Source organism: Eulemur rufifrons, chromosome 21, assembly GCF_041146395.1.
Source record: "Eulemur rufifrons isolate Redbay chromosome 21, OSU_ERuf_1, whole genome shotgun sequence".
NCBI classification, from domain to species: Eukaryota; Metazoa; Chordata; class Mammalia; order Primates; family Lemuridae; genus Eulemur; species Eulemur rufifrons.
This window is the reverse complement of record NC_091003.1, coordinates 16014471-16035857: the sequence shown is the minus strand read 5'-3', so window position 1 is coordinate 16035857 and position 21387 is coordinate 16014471. Positions and strand designations below refer to the sequence as shown.

Here is a 21387-nt window from a genome sequence, read left to right as displayed (position 1 = left end):
GCTCCCCGGCCGCCCACCCCGGCCCGCTGCGGCCACGCACCCCACCCCAGCCCGCTGCGGCCACGCACCCCCTACAGGAGCCTTTTCCCTACGGGCCCTTCCTCCGTCCACACGTCAGCTGTGGATCCCTCCTGGGGAGGGAGGGGAGCCCTGAAGAGCCAGGCGGTTGGCCGGGCTGCCCAGGATGGTCTCCCTAAAGAGGCGACAGGGAAGCGGGGAAGTAACTCGTCTCTCCGGCCCTAGCTGGCGGCCAGGCGGCGGGAGCAGCAGGCTACGGCGCGCGCCCTGTGGTTCTGGGCCTTCTCGCTGCAGGCAAAGGTAACGGGTTCTGCATCTCGCTGCAGCTGTGGGGTGGGCCGTGGGCAGAGCCCCTGGGGGAGCCCAGGCAGGCGGGCCCGGCTCACTCCTGCGCCCCCCAAGGCGTGGGCCGCCTGGCTGGGCTTCGTGCAGGAGAGGAGGAGGAAGAAGGCGCGGCTGGAGCGGGCGGTGCAGGCCTACCACGGGCAGCTCCTCGCGGAGGGCGCCGCGCGCCTCCTGCGCTTCTCAGCAGGCATGAAGGCCTCCCGGCAGCAGCTGCAGGCCCAGCAGCAGGTCCAGGTAGGCCCGGGGCGCCCACCCTGCCTGTGGGGAGCGGGCGGGTCCGGCGAAAGCTGACGAGGGGCCTTGTCACAGGCAGCCCACAAGCTCCACCGAGCCGTCCGCCACTGCGCCACGCTCTGGAAACAGAAGGTGCTGGGCTGCGGCAGGGAGCCTCAGCCCCCAGCACCCGTCGCACCCAGCAGGAGAGTGACGTTTGAGGGGCCCCTTCTCCACCAAGCTGTTGCTGGGGCTGGGGATGCCACCTGGGAGACCAAGAGGCCACGAGCGCCCCAGCCTCAGGGAGCCCCGGGCAGCCTGGCCCTCGCCACGGGGGAGCCGCACCTCCGGGAACTGTGAGTGGCCCATCCTCGCCTCTTCCTCCTCCCTCCCACCTGGGACGAAAGCTTGGACGGTGCAGCAGCGAGGACGGCCCGGTCCTGATGGGATGGGCCAGGCATGGCCTTGTCACAGCCGAGCAGCTCCCACCCCTCCCGGGGCAGGGGGAGAATGGAGTGGGGTTTCCAGACCCTCTTTCTCCTCCGCCTGCCAAAGCTCAGGAAGTGGCTGTCCCTTCCTCTGCCACATTTTCCTGCCCTCTCCAGTCTGTCCTACTGCTGAGGCAGTCTTTTCCAAAGTGACACGTGTAGTTGACAAAAGGAACAAGCTGTAGGCAGCTGTTTGCCTCTTCCTCACAGCCGAGACACTGGCTCTGTCAGAAACCCTTCTGTGACCTGGCAGTTGCTCTTCTTCCCCTACCCGCCGTGGTCTCCCCAAACCCTACACCGACCCCCACCCTGTGCTGAGGTAGCTGGCAGCCCCCAGAGTGACCAGCTCAGGGCGAGATCACGGTGGGCGCACCGGCCTGGGGCCCAGTCCCTGCTCTGCCCCGTACTGCCCGACCTTGACGGGAGCCTGGGTGGCTCGGAGGCTGCTCCCCCGTGACGGGACCGCACCTCCATCGCCAGGGCTACTGCACAGGTCAAGAGAGACAACCTGGCTGCAGCAGCCCTGTGGCATCAGGCACCCTCCGTGGCCCAGGTCCGCCCAGCTTGCTTGCTGGCTGACTTGGGCGGGAGCTGCGCCTTCTCTGGCCTCCAGGCTCCTTGTGGAACTGGCGGGTGGGACTGGATGGCCCCACCCACAGAGCTCTCGGCCCCTGCAGCCCTGGTCAACCGAAAGGGACAGACCCTGTGCTTCCTCCCAGCAGTGCTGCCCGCTCAGCGAGGAAGCAGCCGCGACGCCCACTCTTTCTGCTGGAGCCCGTGCAGAGCCAGTGGTCCCTGGGGTGTGGCACCCTCCAGAGGCAGGGGTAGGTGTGTGGTCATGGGCCCCCAAAGCAGCTGGCACCTCCATCTGGGGCCTGTGTTTTGGTGGCCCTAGGATGGGTGGCCCCTTTCCTTCCTGTTTCTTGGTCCCAGAGAAGGGTCCACGTCCTGACCAGGCTCCTGCCTTCCCTCTGCTCAGGCCTGAAAAGCTGCAGGAGTGTGGCCTGAGCACGACCCGACCGGCAGGCCCTTCCCTGATGACGGCCGCCCTGGCAGAGGCCCCAAACGCCCCGGTCCCCAGCAGCCTCCTGCCTGGGGCCCTGCCGGGTGCGCCTTGCCCAGAGCTGCTGCTGCTGCCTCCTTCCTCCTTCATGCCCCGTGGGGCGGAAGCACCAGCCAGGGTGAGTCGTCCTCTACCAGGCCTGGTCCCTGGGGCTGCCACTCCTCGGTCTGGCCTTTGGTGCCCTTTCTGGTGCACTTGGCACCGTAGCCACAGCTGTACTCACGGTTTCTGGAACACTTTGGCACGGGAAGACACGGAGGCCACCCATCTGATCGAGCGTAGGTGCCCGCTGCACGCCAGGTGCGAGGGACAGCCGTGAACAGCCTGCGGAGCCCCTGCCCTCGCGCAGCTCACGGCGTGGGCAGAGACAGTCGGAAGAAACCGCCGTGTGCAGACCAGTGAAGTGACCGCAGGTCCCGCAGGCTCGTGCAGGCCCTGGGGAGAAGTCTGGAGCCTGGGAGCGCCGTGTCTGGTTTCTAACGCGGGCTCGCGCCCCGCGCGTGCGGGTGGCTGTGCGGGTGGCTGTGCGGGTGGCTGTGCGGGTGGACGGGCACTGCTGGCGGCAGACGCGGCGGGACGTGCCCTGATGGGTTTGCCGAGAATGAGGGAGGGGGAGGGATCCAGGATGACTCTTGGGTTTCTGGCTTGAATAACTTTGGGAAGGATGATTCTTTCACAGAAAGAAGGAAAACGGGGGGTGGGGACGAGTTTTAGGCAAAACACAGAGCCCGCTGGAACCTGTCAGATTTGAGGGAAAGCAGCGGCACTGAGTCTGCCCTCGGGCGAAAATGTAGGGCCAGAGGCACAGACTGAGAATCCTCAGCACAGGTTGAAGGTTAAACCCCCTGGGAACCGATGAGGTCACCTGGGAGGAAGGTATAGAGGGAGGACAGAGGGGCTGAGGCTCCCTGGGGAGGAGCCTGGGCAGGGACGGGTGGTTAGAGCTCAGTAATGGAGGTGACGGCCACGGCCGGGCCACCCAGAGCGCTGGTGCCTTAAGGGTGGGGGCAGGAAGGAGGCGGCTCCTGTGGTGAGTTTGGCCGCGTGGGGCCACACACCCTGGCTGGAGTGGGGCTGAGCCGGGACGTGCGGTCTCCCCAGAGGAGGCCTGGAGGGGTGAGGCTGGACAGCGGGAACAGTTGCCTCTGCCTGACCCCTTTTCTCCCCGAAGTCCAAGCTCAGCTCAGCAAGGTCCTACGCTCAGAGCGAGGAGGCGGGGAGGGCTCGGGAAGGCCGGGACGGCTGCTTGGGCAGAGCAGAGCCGCCCCCAGCGCAGGTGGGCTGCTCCTTAGGTTGCTTCAGTGTGTGCCCAGGAAGCCCAGCTCCGGGGCCTGGGGCCCGGTATGTGGGCAGGTGGTGACACGGAGGGTGACGAGGACTCGGTGCCCCTCCCCGGGGCTTCGTCCTGGCTTCCCTGCTCAGCGTCCGTCCTTCCTTCCTTCCTTTACAGGTGTCAGCTCTGCCGACCACCCCCAAGCCAAAGCCCCAGGCCCCCCCATCCCCAGCCCGTGTCCCTGACCCCCATCTGCTCCTCCCTGGGGACTTCACGGACACCAGCGCTGGGCCTGGCTCTGAAACTGCAGGTGTGTGGCTGGGGCCTGTCAGGCAGTGAACACCCAGGTCCCAGAGGGGAAGATGGTCGAGCGCAGTGTCCTGTTGCCGTAGGCTGTGTGGACCTGGAGGCCGAGCTTGAGGGGATCCAGCAGCAGTTACTGCACTACCAGGCCACCAAGCAGAACCTCTGGTAAGGCCTGGGCAATGGCCCGTGCACCTGGCAACACGCTCACAGGTGTCGCCTGGAAAGGCAGGGGGGTGTCTCTCTCCACTGAGCCAGCTGCCGGGATCCTGGGGGTGGTCCACCGGGTGGGGACGGGAGCCCCCGACGCGTGCTGGCCAGAAGCACCACCCCCTCCACTGTGGCACCTTTGTCCTATTGAGTCCTGCATAGCAAGGCCCACCTGGGACAGAGGCCCTGCTTTTGATGGGGGGTGAGAAAGCAAAACTATAAAAAACCCGATCGGGTCACGTTACCTTCCCAGGGATTATAATGCCGCTGTTAAAAGGTGTGAAGACGGGCTCGAGCCCCCAGCTGCACCGGTGGTCTGGGGACTATCGACATGTAGCAGCCTCAGAGCACCGAGAAAGCAGACTGGTCCCCTCCTCCCCAGCTCTGCACAGGGGAGCGGGGACAGGAGGGTGCTTGCGCCTGGGCTCACCTGAGTTGCTGTGTGCTGGGAGGAGGTGCAGGAGGCTGGGCGAGGAACAAGAATTCATGCCTGCAGCTCAGGGCAGGGCACCCTGCCCGACACACCCTTCTCTCCACCACCTCCTCGCACCAGAGTTAGCTGACGTGCTTCTCCTCAAGCCGGGGTGGGGGGCGGGGGTCTCTCTGCCCAGCACCGAGCCTGGCAGGCAGCAGGTGTCTCCATCCCGCAGGTCCTGCCAGCGGCAAGCGAGCAGCCTGCGCAGGTGGCTGGAGCTGAGCCGAGAAGAGCCCAGGCCTGAGGACCTGGAAATGGAGCTGCAGGTGCAGCAGGAGCTAGAAGAGGTGAGGCCCCCGGCGGCCCTCGGCCAGCCCCCACCCGCCCGGCTGTGCCTCCTCTCAGCCCGGACTGTCTCACCCCCAGGTGGAGCTGCAGATCCAGCAGCTGGCCGAGGAGCTCCAGGCGCAGCGACAGCCCATCGGCGCCTGTGTCACCCGCATCCAGGCCCTGCGGCGCAGCTTGTGCTAGTGCCACCCTGTGCTAGTGCGCTCGCCCAGGGAGGCAGGAGCTGGGCTTCGGGGGAAGCCTCGGGCCACCTCCAGGAACAGAATGCAAAGCTCCACTGAGTTTTAGCTTTTTATTTCAAAATGTTTTGCAATTAAATGAATTACTGTTCAGAAGTCTCCCACTTTTCATACAAAAATACTGTGCTACTGATACAGTTGAAAGAGTTCAATGACTTCTCCTGCAGGAGAAATCCATGGTGTCCCTAGAATCAAGATGAAATCCGGCCCTGTCCACGCCGTCAGGGGCTCCCCACGGCCCGAGTGCTTGCTAACCGGGACAGGTTTTCCAGGCACTGATCCCTCAGCCCCTGGGGCGCCTCCACCTCCGCCACAGCCCCGCAAGAGCAGCAACTATCCCCCATTTCATGTGGGGCTGGAGACAGGGAGGGGGACAGAGGTCTCCCCTGGGCCACCTGCCTGCCACAAAGAGGACTCGGCCAGCTCCAGAAGGCTGGTCACGAGGGCCGGCAAAGGTCTCCATGGTAAGTCACTGTCCTCAGAGGACACTGGCAGGTCCGGGGTGATACGTTCTGCTACACGTGCAAAGAAAGATTCGGCTTTTTCCAGTGAGCCCAAGGAGGTGCACTTGGGAAGAGAAGCGGTTGTCATGAGGCTGTGTGGCCCTGTGGGTGGGGGCAGTGTCCACAGTCCGTGCCAAGGAGGCACCTCACCCTGTGCCACTGTGCAGGGGAAAGCAGAGGGTTAAGGCCAAAGAAAGCAAAAGGGGTGACAAAATGGCCCAGGTGAGAGCGGCAGGACAGCACATGGTTGCCACTCGTCACCCTGGAGTGACAGTGGCCGACCGGATGCTCGGGGGGGAGAGGCGGGTCGCCAGTTACACAGTGTAAACAGATCCAGAAGTGACTCTGAGATCACACCAGCCTGTACTTTTTCTTTCTTTGTGGGTGGGGGGAACAGCGCAGGTTGAGGGCAGGGCAGGGGCTCCGACCACCGAACAGGAAGGATCCAGGACCTCTTGTCTGCACCTCCGGGACAGGTGGGCGTGGAACCATCCCAGTCCTACCTGGTCACATCCCCCCACCCCTCAGGCAGGCCCTCACCCGGACGGCCTCGCGGCATTTCGCCTCTAGGAGACTCTCACGTTCTGTCTGGAAAAGGCCCTCAGCAGCCGCAGCCACGAAGAGGCTCTAGAGAGAGCCCAGCGGCTCCCCAAAGCGGATTTTCTGTCCTGCTTTCAGCTGGAAGTTGAAGTCTCTGGGGGCCTCGAAGATGAGCACGATGGTGGAGCCCAGGTTGAACTCGCCCAGGTGCTCGCCCTTGCGCATGGGGACACCCTCCTTGTTGGCGTGCGTCACGAAGCTGAAGTCGTTGTAGGAGCCCTTGCTGTACCGCGGGCTGTTCGTGTGCAGGTCCTGTGGCGGGAGGCCGCAGGTCAGAGTGCCACCCCGACCTGTGCTTGGGTCCCGCTCCCTCTGTTGCTCGTTCCCCACACCCAACCCAGCTCCAGAAGGGAAGTGGGGAACGGCAGCTCAGGGCCAGCAGGGCCTGGTCTAGCCGGATGTCACATAGCTGCCACCTGCTGTGAACTGGGCCCAGGAGGACAGGGAAAACCAGACTGCCCAGCCGTCCTCCCAGCAGGAAGGGCTGCTCCCAGCAGGAAGGGCGCTGCCAGACCGGGAGCCAGGGGCCATCAGTCAGAAACTGACACCCAAAAAGGCCGTCCCCACGGGCAAGGTGGGCAGCACGAGCTGTGTGCACCGGCCCCTTCCCACACGGCCCACCCCAAGCTCGCTGCTCCCTTTCTGCTCCTGCTCACTGTCTCCTCTGACCGTGGTTCCTGGCAGAAGCCAAGTGCCAGGCGGGGAGGTTAACCCTCTCCCTCTCCCCCAGCCACCCCAGTTAAGGTGCAAGTGGGAGGGATACCCCGGCCGGCAGGGGCGGCCCCTCCTCTGGCCTGGCCCTCCCAGAATTTACAGTCCCCGTGGATCTGCCGCCCAGCAGGTGATCCACGAGGACCCAAGAGGTCCAGCCCTTGGGCCTTGGCAGGGCCTGGGTCCTGCTCACCCGGTCAAAGTAGATGCGAATGGAGCCCACGTTGGTGGCCCCCACGGCCGTCAGCGAGAAGAAGCCGTGTTTCCAGTCCCCGGTCAGGACCACCCGCTCGTTGTGGCAGAAGAGCTCTTTGATCCAGCGAGCCATGCCGGGGTTCACAGACATCAGGGAGCCTGTGGGGGCAGGGACCTGTGCTACTCCCCATTTAGAGCCATAACCCAGAGGGACACATGACCTGTCACCTCAATGTCATTCCAAATGCAGAGCAGGCTGGACCCCAGGCTCCCCTGCCCAGGACCAGCCTGCCTGAAGCAGTCAACTCCTGGCCTCAATGACCCCAATCTGGAGCCTGGTCTCCTGACACCAAGAAGCCGAGAGCCTCTGTCGGAAGCCCACAGGGCAGCTCGCGCCCACCTGCCGGCCCTGGGCCTACCTGGGAAGTGTCGCCGGTGCGAAACGGTCCAGTCAGTGGGGGAGTGGAAGCAGTGGTAGTCCCCGGGGGCCAAGTAGATGACACAGTGGTAGAGCTCGTTCCCTTCCCGGGTGACCAGCTGGTTCTTGAAGGAGTCACAGGAGGTGGCTGTGGGGCAGGGGCAGGCACGAGGGCCACGCTCTGAGACGAGCCCCAGGACGGGGCCTGTGCACAGTCTGCACACGGCTCCCCCGGGAGCCCCGAAGCTCTGGTACCAGCCCTCGGCGCCTGAGCCTCCCCTGCCGCACGTGCCTCCCCTGCCCTCTGACACCTGGCCCAGCCACACAGCAGCAGGGCTGCCCGGGCTCCGTCTGCAGTCGCCCACCTGGGGGGAAGGGCAGGTCCTCCGTGCAGGTGCGTGGGCCCAGGAACGACTCCAGGGAGTAGGTGACCCCCTTCACCTGCTCCACCTCGCAGTTCTTCACCTGCCCAAAGTTGAGGATCTTCCCATCCGACGGGCTGATCTGGAAGCACCAGGAGAGGCTGCTGGGAGGGAGGGTGTCCCCTGCCCTAGGAGACAGCCCCTACACCTTGTCATCTGAGCCCCCAGAGCCCTGCCCCTGACAGACATGCTGGAGATGGGGGGCCGTGCAGGGCAGGTGGGGTCCGGCCTGGGAGGAGCCGCCCAGCGGGGGCCTCGCCTCGGAGGCTGCTTGGAGACAGGCAGGAATCCCGTTCCCACAGCAGGAAGCGAGGTCAGGGCCGCGCCTCACCACGCTGTGCAGGCCACAGACCGGCCGGGCCTGCGGCTTCAGCTTGCGCCGGAAGAACTCGCTGAGGTTGCGGTAGTGGCGCAGATCCTCCACGGCGGCCTCCTTCATGTTCACCCCGAAGGTCCAGATGTACAGGCTGTAGACGGGCCTGCGCAGCCAGTGCGGCAGCTCCACCTGGTTGAGGCGGCCCCAGGCCCGCGACAGCAAACGCGTTGGCACCGACTTGTACAGGGCCACCTGCAGGCCAGAGGGCGGGGTCTGAGTGGGCCATGGTGCCCCAGCTCCCAACACCCCACCGCCCACTGCAGGTGAGAACTCGAGCCCAACAGAGGCCGCCCGGCCTAGCGTCCCACACTGGTTTTGTGATACGGCTGTTTCTCACCAGGAACCAGAACTGCACTTGCCAAATACTCTCTCAAACTGAGGATTTACATACAACCCGGGTTGTTTTAGTCATTTCACGCAGAGGCCAAATAGCAACTGCCCCAGCCCCAGAGCGGCAGGCCGGCCAGCACAGTCTTGCTGCTTGAACGAGGGTGGGGAGAAGTGAAGGGACCTGACCTAGCCACAGCGTCGCAGTGCGTGGCAGGAGGTACTGGGCACCGAGCCCTTGTCCCAGCTCCCTGCCCACATCCCAGACCTCTAGGGGAAGGAAGAGACTCCGAGGTGCCTGGAACAAGTCTACGGCCCAAAGCGTGTACCCTCTTGTCCCCACAGGAAGCAAGCCGGACACCCTGAGCAACAGCAGGGACTCTCAGACGCAGATCTGCAACACACACTGCCATCTGCCCAAGTTGCAGGCACAGGCCTTGTGGCCCCGCGGGTGAGGCCGGCACTCAGAGGGCCTGGGTGCCCCAGTGTGGCCACGGCAGGCCTCACGTTCAGAGGCTTCTCCTGGGACTGAGCCAGTCCACAAAGCCGTCTGTATCTTGGGCTCCTCCCAGGAGGCAAAGGGGACTTGCCCCCTTGGGGCCACTCTGTTGTCCCTCCCTCCAGGGAAGCCTGGAGCACCTGAGCATAGGCGATGGCCTGGGGACGGACACTGGGTCCTACCCGTCGGGTCCTGGAACTACAGGGCCAGGCACCCAACAGGGGCAGCCTCTTGAAGTTCAGGTGCCACTGCCACGGCGGGAACTGCCTCGAACCAGCAGCTGCTGCTTCTCTGAACACGGCCAAGACCAGGCTCCCCAAGGCACAGAAGTCATTTAATTCCAACTTTCAATACCTCCAAGGTCTTGAATTAGTGTCTCCCAGAAAGTTGCTCTTACCCGTCCCAGCTGATGTCCAGCCACCTGGAGGGCTGCTGTGCGGCCAGGCACTGGCTGGAGCCTGGTCTAACGTCCAGTGTGCCTTGGTGCCCTTGAGCTCTTGTGACACTCACTTGGGCTGTCAAGGGCCCAGGAAGAGGGTTTCCTCCTTGGGGTCAGCCTGCCCAGGACGCTGAGCACAAGAGTGAGCCTCTGGGGACTGGGAGTGGCCAGGGCAGCACCTTGGCCCAGTCGTGGGGCAGGTACCTATGTGGCCTTCCAGGTCCTCAAGGGTCCTCCCCCTAAGGGGTCCAATCAGGCCGCAGCCCTCCTGAACCACCCTTGGGCTTCAGGAATTAAGGTGGGCTCTTCTCAAAACCACCTCTTAGCTCTCTTCTGCCTGAACACAGAAAGCCAGAGACAGACACCACTTCTCTGAACCCCCAGTGTGGCTTCCTTCCAGGACCAGAGCCCCAGAATGGCAGGCAAGGAGAGCAGGCAGTCCACAGCGAGTCCTCACGGTCACTTCTTTGTGGCCCACGTGGCCACCAACAAGCCTTGCCTTCTCAAAAGCTGCCGTGGCTGTCCCAGTGAACCTTCCGACAGCCCCCCCCCCCCCCCCCGCCCCAAGGGCGCAGCCATCACCTCCATTCCTGACAACTCGTCTCCTGGGTCCCGCCTGCGCCTCAGGCCCACCCTGGGAGAGGGCTGGGGCTGCACATACTTACCCTGCTCACGGGCCTCCATCCCACCCGGCTGAGCGGGCTGAGGACACCGAAGGGCAGGAGGTAGTAGAGGACGGTCAGGGGCCAGGAGCGCAGTATCAGGGCGGGTCTGGACATGCAGCTCAACTGCCCCAGCCTCCGCCTCAGGGCCAGCTGGGGGAACTGCAACCTGCAGGGCACACGTCCACGCACAGCCAGGGTCAGTGGCCACACTCTGGGGGGACCCGGGAGGGCCCCTCCTGTCCACCCGCCCCCCACCAGCTGCCTTGCCAGTGGGGTGACAGAGTCCTGCAAGAACTGGCTGCACCTCGTCCCAACCCCGTTCTGAGCCCAAGGCTTGGCTGCCCCTGGCTGGTGGACTCCCTTCCCAGTCTGCCCCGCCTGCCAGTAGCTGGGAGGACTGGGGATGCAGGGGCAGCCAAGACAGAGGAGAGGGAGGCGCAGCTTCTGAGCAGGAAGGGGCCCCAGCGAGGGCCTTCAGGGCCAAGCCCGCCAGGGCCCCGCAGGGGAAGGCAGAGCGGAGAGCCTGCCTCGTGCCCCAGCCTCCGCGGCCAGCTCTGCCCTGAGCCCTGGCAGGGCACAGCACGGCAGAGCTGCGACCCGGGCATCGAATCTTGTACTGCCATCCCTTTGTGGGACCCGGGATACTCTCTTCACGGCTCTAGGCCTCTTGTTTCCTCATCTACTAAATTAAGGGACTGGGCCAGACAAGATCTGGAAGGGAGCACTCAGACACCCCCGACAGCAACCGGCGTCCATCAGGCAGGTCAGGTTCTCCAGCACCTCCAGGCCCTGCTCTGCTGGGCCACACCCCTGACCCAGGCCCCTCCTTTCAGCAAGGGGGTGGCCCCTCCCCAGCCCTCCCAGCACAGGCTCAGCCTCACGGGAGTCGCAGAGTCTGGAATGGGCCTCGCCACCGGAACCCTGGCCTCCGGGGCCCGAAGCAGGCCCTAGACCTGGTTCACTGTCCCATGACTAGGCCCTAGAAAACGCTCCCGAGGCCCCAGGGCAGCCATCAGGAGAGCACGTTGCCACCCACCCTGAGAACATGCCCAGACTCAGTTTCCTTATCTGCAAAGTGACTGCCTTTGACCGGATAATCTACAGCTGCCATCTGGAACTGTGCTCTCAAGAGAAGCTGGATCCTCTGTGTCTCGGCTGCTAAGCAAACCCAGGGACAAAGAGGCGTCTCAGCTGACAGTGAGAGCAGAGCAGAGGTCAGGTGCAGTGCGAGGCAGGGCTCAGAGCCCCAGGCACGTCCCCACAGGTCCCCCGATGCCGCCTTCTCTCCCATCCGCCCCACCCCCCATTTAAAAAGGTCTGGGAAGGTGGCAGGCCAAGCAAAGACGAATGACTGCTCTCCCAGGGCTTCCCCACCCACCCTGCTCACTGCAGAAGAGCGGGGACCAATCCCAGAAGAGCTGCACCCTCAGGCCAGCACGAGGCGGATGGGAAGCCTCTCCCAGGAGGCAGGGGTCTGCGGGTGGCAGGCGGAGCCCAGGAGCACCAGGGTAAGGAACATCAGACTTAGGCCTTGAAGCCCACCGGTCGCCTCCCCCACGGGGTGCTCCGGGGGCAGGAACTGCAGGTAGCTAAAGCAGGCTCTCCGGTCCCTCAAGCTTGGCCCCTCCAGCCTCGGGGGCTGACCCCCGGAACACCCTGCCACCCCCTCCACTGTGGGGCCACTGGACGTGAACTCTGACCTTCCAGAGGTTGTGGCGGGGCACAGCGGGGTTAGGACTCCGTGGGCAGCATCTCACCATTTCACGGCACGGAGCTCTGGTCCTCGCCGCGCCTCGGACTGACACATCGCAGCGCTAGGCTGCTGGCCTTTGTTTTCCTCTTTCCTCCCCTTCCCCTGAGCCAGAAGATCTCCGGCGCTGTCACTGCTCCAGGGGCTCTGCCTCGGCAAGGCTGGCTGGTGGCGCCGCTTCCCCACCCTGGTTGGGTCTTGGTGGCTCACGGGGCGCAGTTAGAGGGTCGGGGCTATTGCAAACAGACAGGCACTGGTCACACACCTGCTCAGGCCACCTGCTCAGGGTTTGCAGCCTGGGACAGAAGCCCCTCCACTCAGCCCACTCTGTACCGTCCCCAGGCCTGGCCGCCTGCCGTGTCCCTGCTGCCTGGGGCTGAGCCAGCCTGCCCTGGCGTCCACTTCCTCAGCTGGGCCGGGGGGGGCGGCAGGTGGGCAAGGCGCCCAGGCTGCCCACTCCAGTGAGCCATGGCAGGGAGGGGACCAGACGCCACTGCCAGGCCTCCCGGGCACCTCTGGGTTCCAAGAGCACAAGATGGGAACCTGAGCCCTGTGCTCCAGGGCCCAAGAGCACAGCGTCGGCCTGTCTGGGGCCCCTCCCTCGCCAGGACCTGACCCATTTTCGATTCAGGTTACAAAGTAGCACCTGAGGAATGAGATGAGCGGGAAGCCGGGAGCGGCGCAGTGGTGACAGCCGGGGCATCTTACCCGCGCCAGCTCTCCACACCCCTCCTGGCCTTGGAGCCCCGAATACCTGGCTCTGACCCTCTCCTGGCCCCCTCTGACGCTGTGTGCTGGGTGACCTCAGGAAAAACCAGGAACGGGCCCTGAAGACTGAACCAGTTTCCTACTTTCCCGTCTTTGCTTCAGAAAAGCACTTTGGCCGGGGCCTCTGGCTGGCTGGGAGGACACACTTAGCCTCTACAAAGTGTCCACCTCCGCGGGCAGATGACAGGGAAGGACAGCAAACGTTCCACAGCTGCTGCTATCTCAGCCCAAGGCAGTCAAGGCCCTCCAGGCCCGGGGAGGACATGGGCTGACCAGAGCCCACCCCTCCTGGCCTCCAACCCTAAGCACAGCCCTGGAGGGGGGCAGGGGCCTGTCGCCATCTTTAGATGAAGAACGCGGCCCAAGAGCTGCATCTAAGGCCCAGAATAGGCCAGGCAAGGACCCGCAGCCACAGCCAGTGCACTGTGACAGAGCAAGAGGCCAACTCAGACGTGGCTCTAGCCGCACAAGGACGAACATGGGACACCCTAGCAAATCCTTCTCGGCCACACAGGTGGAGATTCCAGCCCTGGCACCTGGGACAAGAGGCGACTAAGGTCTGGACGCAGTGTGGATTTCTCCCCCTGACGGATCAAGTGGCGAGGCCTGGCCCACCCTAGACTGAGCTGTCCAGGTCCCTCTCCTCGATGAGTGGCAAGGACAGCTCACCGCAGGGTGAGCGAGACGGGGGGTACCCACCCTCCCAACAGATGCACACAAGCCTCCTCCCTCGGGAAGATGCCGGCACGAGGAGAGAGGCGTGGGAGGCCCGGCCCGTCCCGAGGCCAGGCCCGCAGCTCCATGGACAGCCCTGCTTCTGCCCCAAGCTCATGCCCGGCCTCCCGCCACCTTCCCATCTTCAATGGTCGGGTTGTTCCAACCATCCACCTACATACTGAGCACTTCCCACCCTCCCTGTCACTGGCCTCCCGCCAGGGAAACAGGCCCAGAGGGGTGACGGGCAGTCGGGCAGTCGGGGCTGAGCCCGGTGCCTGTGCCCACAGCAGCGGCTCTTTTCCCACTTGATAAAGCGCAGACCAGGAGCTGAGCTCACACCCTCATTCAAGGGGCCGCAAGTGCAGCCTTGTGGGGAGGGAGGGAAGAGGGGACCGCGAGAGCCCCGCCTGCTGCCAATTTTCCCACTGTCCTGCCACCTGGATGTGACCGCCGCAGCCCTTAACGTGGCAGAAAGGCACAAGCCCAGAAAAACCCAGCTTGGCAAAAAATTATGGGATCTCAAAGCAGATTCCTGCTTGAACCTTGGCGCTTCATTCTCCTACAGCGCTACAAGGGGCCGGTTCAGACCTCCAGTCCTGACGGCAGAGGACTCAAGGCATGCGAGGCCAGGGGCCTGGCCAGGCTGGACGCCCACCAGGGCAGGGGCCTGGCTCCTCCTTCCTGCAGTGGAGGAAGCTCAAGGGGACCAGCCCAACGAGCTGCTTCCCTGGAGAGATGCTAAGAATCGCCCTGAGGGGCCAGGCCGGGCACCCACCCTGCACTCACCCCAGGCCAGGGGGCCCTTGCCGCAGGTCCCATCTTTATCACTGTTCCACCTCTTCTAAAACAAGGCGCCCAGACCAGGGTGTCAGGGTTTCTTCAGATCACCATCTGTGGGTCCCAAAAGGTCTCCAGGCAACAGATGAATTTTGCTACCCCCCCCCCCCCGCCCCGGCAACAGGTTGGGCACTGTCTGTCCAGCTCAGAGCTGCAGGGCGGAGGAAAGGGGCCCCCAGAGGTTCTGCCTTCCCACTTCCCAAGGGCAGAACCACTTCCTCAGCCAGCGGTGCTTCTGGCCTCCCCATTTCAGAGCCCAATTCACCCTCTACCTGCGACAACCCCTGCCCCCCAAGCCAGTGACTTCACCCTCCCTGGCTCCCTCAGGGTAAGCGGGGGCTCGGGCCCTGGCTGAGGAATGTGCAGGGAGGATGCCCTGCAACAAGGAAGGGCTGACACCTTCCCTCCCTCCCGAGAGCCAAGGACCTTCACAGACCTGAATTTTTGGGCTACGACCAGCAGGAGCTTAAAGTCATTACATGTCCTAAGAACCAGTCACCTGGAACGTGAGAACTCAGAAGGCTCTGTGATGGGAGACAACCTGGTCACTGCAACCCCGGCTGCCCTCCTCCACCCTCAGCCCGAGAGCCAGGAAAGGCCTTGGCAAGCCACGGGTTCTCTCTGGGCCTCGGTTCCCGAATCTGGAAAATGGGAAGGAAAATTCCTCCTGCCCACCCGGAGCACAGCTTTGACCACAGCCCAGAACAACTCTGCTCAGAAGCCCTCACTCCCACCCAAGAGCCTGGCACAGCCTCGCCTCGGCCCCCAGACCCGGCTCCCAGCGCCGCACCTCTTTCCAAAAAGGCAAACCCACACCCTGGCAGGGCAGAGGTCTCCACCACAGGGCTCAGGAAAGAACCGGGGCTTGGGCGGCAGTTCTGCAAGAGGAGCCCAAGCTCAGGGGGCAGTGGCTGCCCTGGGAGTAGGAAGCAACGGCCAACAGGACCACAGCGGGGGAGGGGGTCACCTGTGTCAGGACATGCTGACCTGGGGGTTCACATCCAAGCAGCACAGCAATGTCTCCACCCACCCCTCACTGCCCAGGACAGAGTCCACAGCACCTGCTCCCCCCAGTGGAATGGAACATTCCAACTGAAGTCGCAGGGTCGGACCCAGCCAGCCAGCAGTTACTACCGGTGTGGGTGGGTGCCTGCAAGCAGGTGTCCCTTCATGTCAGGTGCCGGGGGGCTGCGGCTCGAGAGCAAGCGAGTGTGCGTGCGTGCGTATGTGTGTGTAGATGTCTGTGCCTGAGCTCGTGCTCCTGGGAGTCTGGTTTGAGCCTCGGCAAGGCACGGCAGGCAGTGAGAGAGAGATGGGACCGTCCACCTGCAGCCCCCAACCAGCTCTCCCAGAGCACATGGGGCCTTGCAGCTCTGCGTGTCCAGCCGGGGACACCCCAGGAACTGCTCTCTGGTAGAAATCTCCAGGAGCCAGGGTCACCCCTCCTAAAGCCTCAGCAAAAACCTCCAGGGCCCCAAATCATGTGTCCAGCGGCCTAACCTGGGCTGGGCGTACTCCCCCCAGAGGGGAGGAGCGGGCTTTCTCCCCAGCACCTGGCAGCTGTGCCCAGTGGGGCAACCAAGCCTTCCTCCCCTGTGTTCCAGGGCTAGCAGGGACCAACTTCCCAAGTAGGGGACTGGGAAAGTGGGCTCTCCCTGGGCAAAATGGGAGAGACATGGGGGAAGCGAGGGCAGGGGAAGAGGGAGCAAATAGAAGGGCCCGGCCACGCGCCCAGGAGCGCAGGGAAGAGACAGGATGCCACGGGCCACACTTAATCACCGAGAGAAGAGGAATCTCCTCTCAGATGACCTTTGGTGCCTGCGGGAACAGGGCTCTACAAAGAGGCAGCCTGCCACCCCCTCCCCAGCCCTCAGGTGGTGACACCCTGAGGCTCTACTGAGGAATGGCGCTTCCCTCTCCCCCAGGTACCCTGTCCCGTTGAGGGACAGCACAGAGATGGGAGCTCTCGGCGAGGGTGGCGCCGCCAACGCTCTGCCGGCATTTCCCTCACTTCCCGCACGCCGCGGCAGACGGGGGATGCTGCAGGACGGGGAGGAAGGAAGTGAGCTCATGCAGCCTGGGCCCCGTGACCCATGTCGGGGACAGGAGAGCCCACAATTTGATCAAGACTGTCCGGGTGGGTTCCTCAGGCCCCGAGGACCACATCCTTCCCGGCAGTGAAAGAGCCAACCCGCACACGGAATGAGCTAGAAGGGCGCTCCCCCCGGTCCAGTCCTCTGGGCAGGCAGGCAAGGCAGGGCTGGGCAGGGCAGGGCAGGGCAGGGCAGGGCAGGGCAGGGCGCCTCCCAGAGAAGTCACCTGTGGCTCCCGGGCCCAGGGCCCCGGTCTGGTCTGCTCAGCTCTCGGCTCGCTCACCGGCAGGTGGGTCCCAGGCGCGTCTTCCGGGCTCCCCCGGCCTCCAGCTCCGGGGAGGGGCGCCCGGCTCGAAGCCTTGGGGTGGGCGGGGCTCGCGCTCCAGCCACTCAGACTGCCGGGGCGGGGGCAGGAGACCGACCCTGGCCACCGTTAAAGCCGCCGCTTCCCCTGAGCTCCAGCCAGGCCGGGCCACCCGCCCAGCCTGAGGGCCCCTTTAAGAGGCGGGGCCAAGGCCAGGAGAGAAGGGGAAGAGTGGTGATAGGGCGACCAGCTCTGCCTGGGCACTGTCATGGGATGTCCCTGCCCCTAGAGATACCTCGGCCTGTCCTCCTGTCTGTCAGCCTGTCTGTCCTCAGCCTGTGGCTGGCCTCCAGGAGCCACTGCCTCCCTCACCACTCCCCGCACACCCCCCACTGCCAGGCAGGTTCAGGCCACCACGTGCTGCCGACCTCACCACCGAGGTCCTCGATCTCTCCCACGCCCCGTCTAGAAGACGCAAGGCGGCCCCCAGCCCACATGCTGTCCTCCAGGCAGGCTCGCCCCTGACATACAAAATGCCCTGACCCCCAAAACGATGGAGACCAGTGAATAAGAACAGCTGTGAACAGGATCGAACTGCCAGGCCCAGAGCACACAGGCTTCCCCCTGCTGGGATGAAGGTCCCGAGGGATGATGTGTGTGCTGTGTCCTTCTACTCCACTAGATGGAAGGACCCCAGTCTGCAGGGTCAGCAGCCGACCGCCGCAGCCGCATGCCAGGCGCCCGGCAAGCACTCAGTCCACATGGGATGGAATGAATCAGCTTAATATTTTTTAGAGGAGGGGGAAGACCTGAGGGGCCACCTTTCAGCCAAAGAAAGGGCATGGAATCACGAAGCCTCATTCACGGCTGTGCAACCAACTCAGCACCTCCCATCCCGCACCCATGCGATGGTCTGACGGCCTCAGAAGGCTCAGTCATCTCACTCTGGGCCACTGAACAACTCCAGCTTCTGACCACTGAGAATTTTGTTTTCTAAAACAATTACCATTTGGAACAGGAGGAGAGCGCCTACAGGGCCTGTGGAGACATGGGGCTGGTGGGCCAGGACGGCCTGGAACGGGACACACTGTGCAGACACAGCCCCACACCTGTCCTCCTTACCCAGATCCAACCCAAGCAAGTGCTGCGTGACAAGCCACAGACCCTGGAAGCAGCAGGGGGAAGACTACAGGTCATGGATTCCCCACGATATTCCACACCTACTATGCACCCTGGGAATGGGGAGGCAGGGGGAGCGAGGTACAGTTCTAGCCCAGAGCCTCAAGTTTTGGTGCAGGGCTGGGAATACCCGACACACAGGCTGCCCTCCTATCCTCCCACCCTGAGCCCACAGCAGACATCACTACGGCAGGTCCTTGAAAAACATTGTTTCATCATAACGCTGATGGGGGGCGGGGGACAAAGTGATTCCCAGCTGTGGCTGCTGTCTGTGTGGAGTCTGCACCCTTCCTTCATGTCTACGTCGGTTTTCTCCAGGCACTCTGGCTCCCCTCCACCTCCCAAAGCTACGCACGCCAGGTTCACTGGCGAGCCGGACTTGTCCCAGGGTGTGCGAGCGCGCCCGGCGAGGGGACGGCGTCCTGTCCAGGATGGGTTCCCCACCTTGCACCCTATCCCGGTGGACAGGTTCTGGCTACCCTCAAACCTGGAATAAGCAGGTAAATAATTACCCTGTTTTTATTAATCTTTCTTAACTGTATATATAGCTCACATTTTATTCAATTTTTAATATTAGAAGTGTCTGGGGTCTTTATTTAGAAGTTTGGTGACGTTTTTGTGACCAGAAATATATGCCGTGGGGCTTAACTCTTTTTTAGCCTATGGTAAAATTGGTTTCATTCTACGCCGTTTCGCTTAAAGTGGAAGATTCCAAGAACCTGTGGCCGCGGTCAGGTAAGGACTTGCTGGGATTGACCCCAGCATTCCCTAAACCCCAGTGACACTTCGGGCGCCTTCTCACCTCCAAGCTCCAAGCAAACACCACATGAAATGGGACAAAAAGGAGTTAAAGCACAGAAAGATGCTGAGAGAGCATCTTAGCACCATCAAATTCCAGAACTGGAAAGACCCCGGAAGACCACCCTGACTTCCCAGAGCCTCCAGTAACGCAGCCCAGGCCCCACAGGCTCCTGGGTACAGAGCCTTCCCGTGGGATGGCCCACCAGGCCTTGCAGTGCCCACGAGCGTTCCCATTTAGCCACACTACGGTGAACTGGTATTTAGAAACCACAAACCGGCCCACCAGTCTGCCCGGAGATTAGCCCTCCAGCCAGACCTCCTCCACCTTCTGGATTTCAAACAATTAGTTAACAAATGAATTACTAGAGTGGGGAACCCTCTGGGGTAAATTTACTTTCCCACCTTGAAGAAGGCTCTTCTGGCCACTGAGTCCTTAATTTCCACTCCTCCTACCCTGTTAATCGCCCCTGGTAGGAGTGCCACCTAGTGCCACTGCGAGGCACTGCAGGCTACAAGGACACCAGCAGACAGAGGCCTCCCTGCCTCAGTTAACCCACCCCTGGGCTCTGCTAGGTCCTAGCTGCGTGAATTTCATGCACTACCTCTGGACAGATGCCCTGTGCCAGGGAACAGAAGGTGGTCGTGGAATGGGTGTGGCGGGTCCCCTTAGCTAATTCCCTGGAGGCCAGTAGAGGCCCTCAGAGGAAGATGACTGGTGTCTCACCGCTGGCCCAAGGGACCACAGGCAGCCATCAGCCTCCCAGCAGTCTGGGCAGGGAGCACCACAAGCGGGAAGTGCCCTCAGGCAATTTCTCCCTACACGAGGTTCGCCCAGCCCTGCCCACTTCCCACTTCTGCACTCAGGTCCAGGAATGGCTCTTGGCAGTCCCACCGGGCTGCACGACTTCTCCGATGCCCCTGGCCCATGCAGAGCCCCTCCAGCAGCTCCCCGAGGGCCCTGCCCAGGCACCAAGGGAGGATGGCCTGCAGCAGAATAAAGAAAAAGGGCTTTCAGGCAGAGCAAGCCCAGCAGACAGCTTCACGCAGGGCGGTGGGCATCTGAGTCGGGCCCCCCTGCCCGGGAGTTTAGCCTTGTTTTTAGTTCCATGTCTCCTGCAGGCACAGTCCTCCACTCTCCCACCCGCTGGCCACTCAAAGCTGGGGAAGCAGCTCCCGAGTGGTCCCCACACAGAGCTGTATCTGGGCTGCGGGGAGGCAGGGCTGGAGGGATGGGCTGGGATGGGGGCCTGGCCACGCTGCAGCACAGCTGGGCATCAGAGCGTGACTGTGTGTCTCTGAGCCAGTTCCTGGTGAACGCAGCAGGAGGGGCCTCTGAGATGTCCTCCTGCCCTAGAATGAGCCCGCGATTCCGAGGACCGAGCTGGCCCCTGCTGGCCAGTTTCAGCAGCAGAAGAAAACTACTCCAGGAATGCAGGCGGCACCTGAGCAGGCACCTGAGCAGGCGGGAGGATCTGCTTCCCTGCCAACTTGACTATTTGCCCATTTTAACATCCATAATAGTTTTCTTCACACCTATTAGGTAAGAAGTAAAATAGTACTTACTAATTCTCTACTCCCTGCCAGCATGGGACGCGGTATTTACACATACATCATTCTCATTTAACAGCTTTACGAGGGAGTTAACAGAGACCTTGTTTACAGATGAAAATAATAAAGCTATAGGATTTACATATAGTTTAGAAATGTGCCGAACACATCTGATACTATACATGGTCAAGTACGTCACAGCACTGAGGAGCCCTCTGTGCACAGCACAACGGGGCTCCAGGCAGAGCGTGGGGACAGGAACAGGACACAGGGTCCTGTCTTGTGCCTCAGCTGGATGCTGGGAGAACAGACAGGCTGGGCTGTCTTCATTCCTTTTCATGAATTGGAATAACGCACCGTATGTCTTTGAACGTTTCTAACCTGAGGCTAGAAACGAGGCGGCAGTGCCAGGGCAGGAGAGTGTCCCTGCAAGCCCCCCTGCTCCTAAGGCTTGTCTGCCCCACGGCTGCTCCCCAAGCCCCCAGGGCCAGGCCAAGCAACAAACAAAACCGGCTACTATGCTCAGGCGCATGCTGATGTATTTAGGGGTGAAGTTCCACAATGTCCTTGGCAAAAGGTTCAGTGTAAAATATACACACAAGGAAATAAAGCAAGTATGACAAAACATTAACTGTTCAATCAAGGTGGTGCATATATGGGTAACTCTTATTCTTTCAACTGTTCTACTCTGTTCAAAAGCGCTTGCAATTTAAAAAATTGCAAGACTTTGCTAAACCACAGAAAACCCCTCTAAATTCTATCACTAATGGGGAGAAAAATCCAAGCCCACATTCCGCACATGGAACTTCTCCCACCCTGAGGGGAGGCAGAACATGTGGGGCCTGCTCTGGGCGTCTCCTGCGTCCCCACTGTGGCTCCTCACACATGGGAGCTCAAGGCTGAACATCGCCCACCTGTTTCCTGTCCACTCAGCGCAGGTGCATCATGTGGCCATGTGCCCAGCTCTGGCTGGGTGCTGGTGTCCAGAGAGAGACCTTTGGGGCTGACAGGAGAGGCCAGCTGCCAACCAAGGCTGGCTCTGCAGCCAGGTCCCTCCCATCTCCGCAGTCACCAGCAAGGGCCCATGGGACTGGGGTGTGCCTTCCCACCACAGGCTCTTGTGTCCTCTGATCAAGGAAGAAAGGATGCCTCCCAGCTCAGACATGCTAGAGAGCAGGAGTGTGTCAGCAGATTTCAGCCTGTATGGAACTCGGGTCACCCACACATTAATGGGAAACCCCAGGAGTCACCACAGTGCACAGTGGTACCCTTCCCCGACACACCTGAAGTCTGTCGTCATGAGACGGCTACATAACCTTC

The 21387-nt window shown here is 62.5% G+C and overlaps 2 protein-coding genes across 7 annotated transcripts in view; one reads left to right on the top strand and one right to left on the bottom strand.

Moving 5' to 3' along the window:
- SFI1 (SFI1 centrin binding protein) overlaps nucleotides 1-4859 on the top strand; it is a 62655-nt gene extending 57796 nt beyond the window's left edge. For all 4 annotated transcript variants that reach the window (XM_069497566.1, XM_069497563.1, XM_069497562.1 and 1 more), the window contains 9 exons: nucleotides 244-318; nucleotides 421-597; nucleotides 673-932; nucleotides 1784-1855; nucleotides 2044-2245; nucleotides 3578-3710; nucleotides 3793-3871; nucleotides 4564-4675; nucleotides 4755-4859. In XM_069497566.1, coding sequence (XP_069353667.1) covers nucleotides 244-318; nucleotides 421-597; nucleotides 673-932; nucleotides 1784-1855; nucleotides 2044-2245; nucleotides 3578-3710; nucleotides 3793-3871; nucleotides 4564-4675; nucleotides 4755-4859 — 1215 coding nt within the window. The remainder of the gene's footprint in view (nucleotides 1-243; nucleotides 319-420; nucleotides 598-672; nucleotides 933-1783; nucleotides 1856-2043; nucleotides 2246-3577; nucleotides 3711-3792; nucleotides 3872-4563; nucleotides 4676-4754) is intronic.
- An 8-nt stretch (nucleotides 4860-4867) lies between these two features.
- The window catches only part of PISD (phosphatidylserine decarboxylase), a 32387-nt gene continuing 15867 nt past the window's right edge, over nucleotides 4868-21387 (bottom strand). The window contains exons 1-8 of one of the 3 annotated variants that reach the window (XM_069497568.1): nucleotides 16462-16474; nucleotides 11828-12053; nucleotides 10071-10236; nucleotides 8096-8332; nucleotides 7708-7846; nucleotides 7344-7490; nucleotides 6923-7083; nucleotides 4868-6270 (exon numbers count right to left, since the gene is read on the bottom strand). In XM_069497568.1, the coding sequence (XP_069353669.1) occupies nucleotides 6046-6270; nucleotides 6923-7083; nucleotides 7344-7490; nucleotides 7708-7846; nucleotides 8096-8332; nucleotides 10071-10236; nucleotides 11828-11877 (1125 nt within the window). In that variant the 5' untranslated portion in view covers nucleotides 11878-12053; nucleotides 16462-16474 and the 3' untranslated portion in view covers nucleotides 4868-6045. Of the gene's footprint in view, nucleotides 6271-6922; nucleotides 7084-7343; nucleotides 7491-7707; nucleotides 7847-8095; nucleotides 8333-10070; nucleotides 10237-11827; nucleotides 12101-16461; nucleotides 16475-21387 lie in introns of those variants that run through there. The other 2 variants (XM_069497569.1, XM_069497567.1) reach the window with 2 other exon arrangements.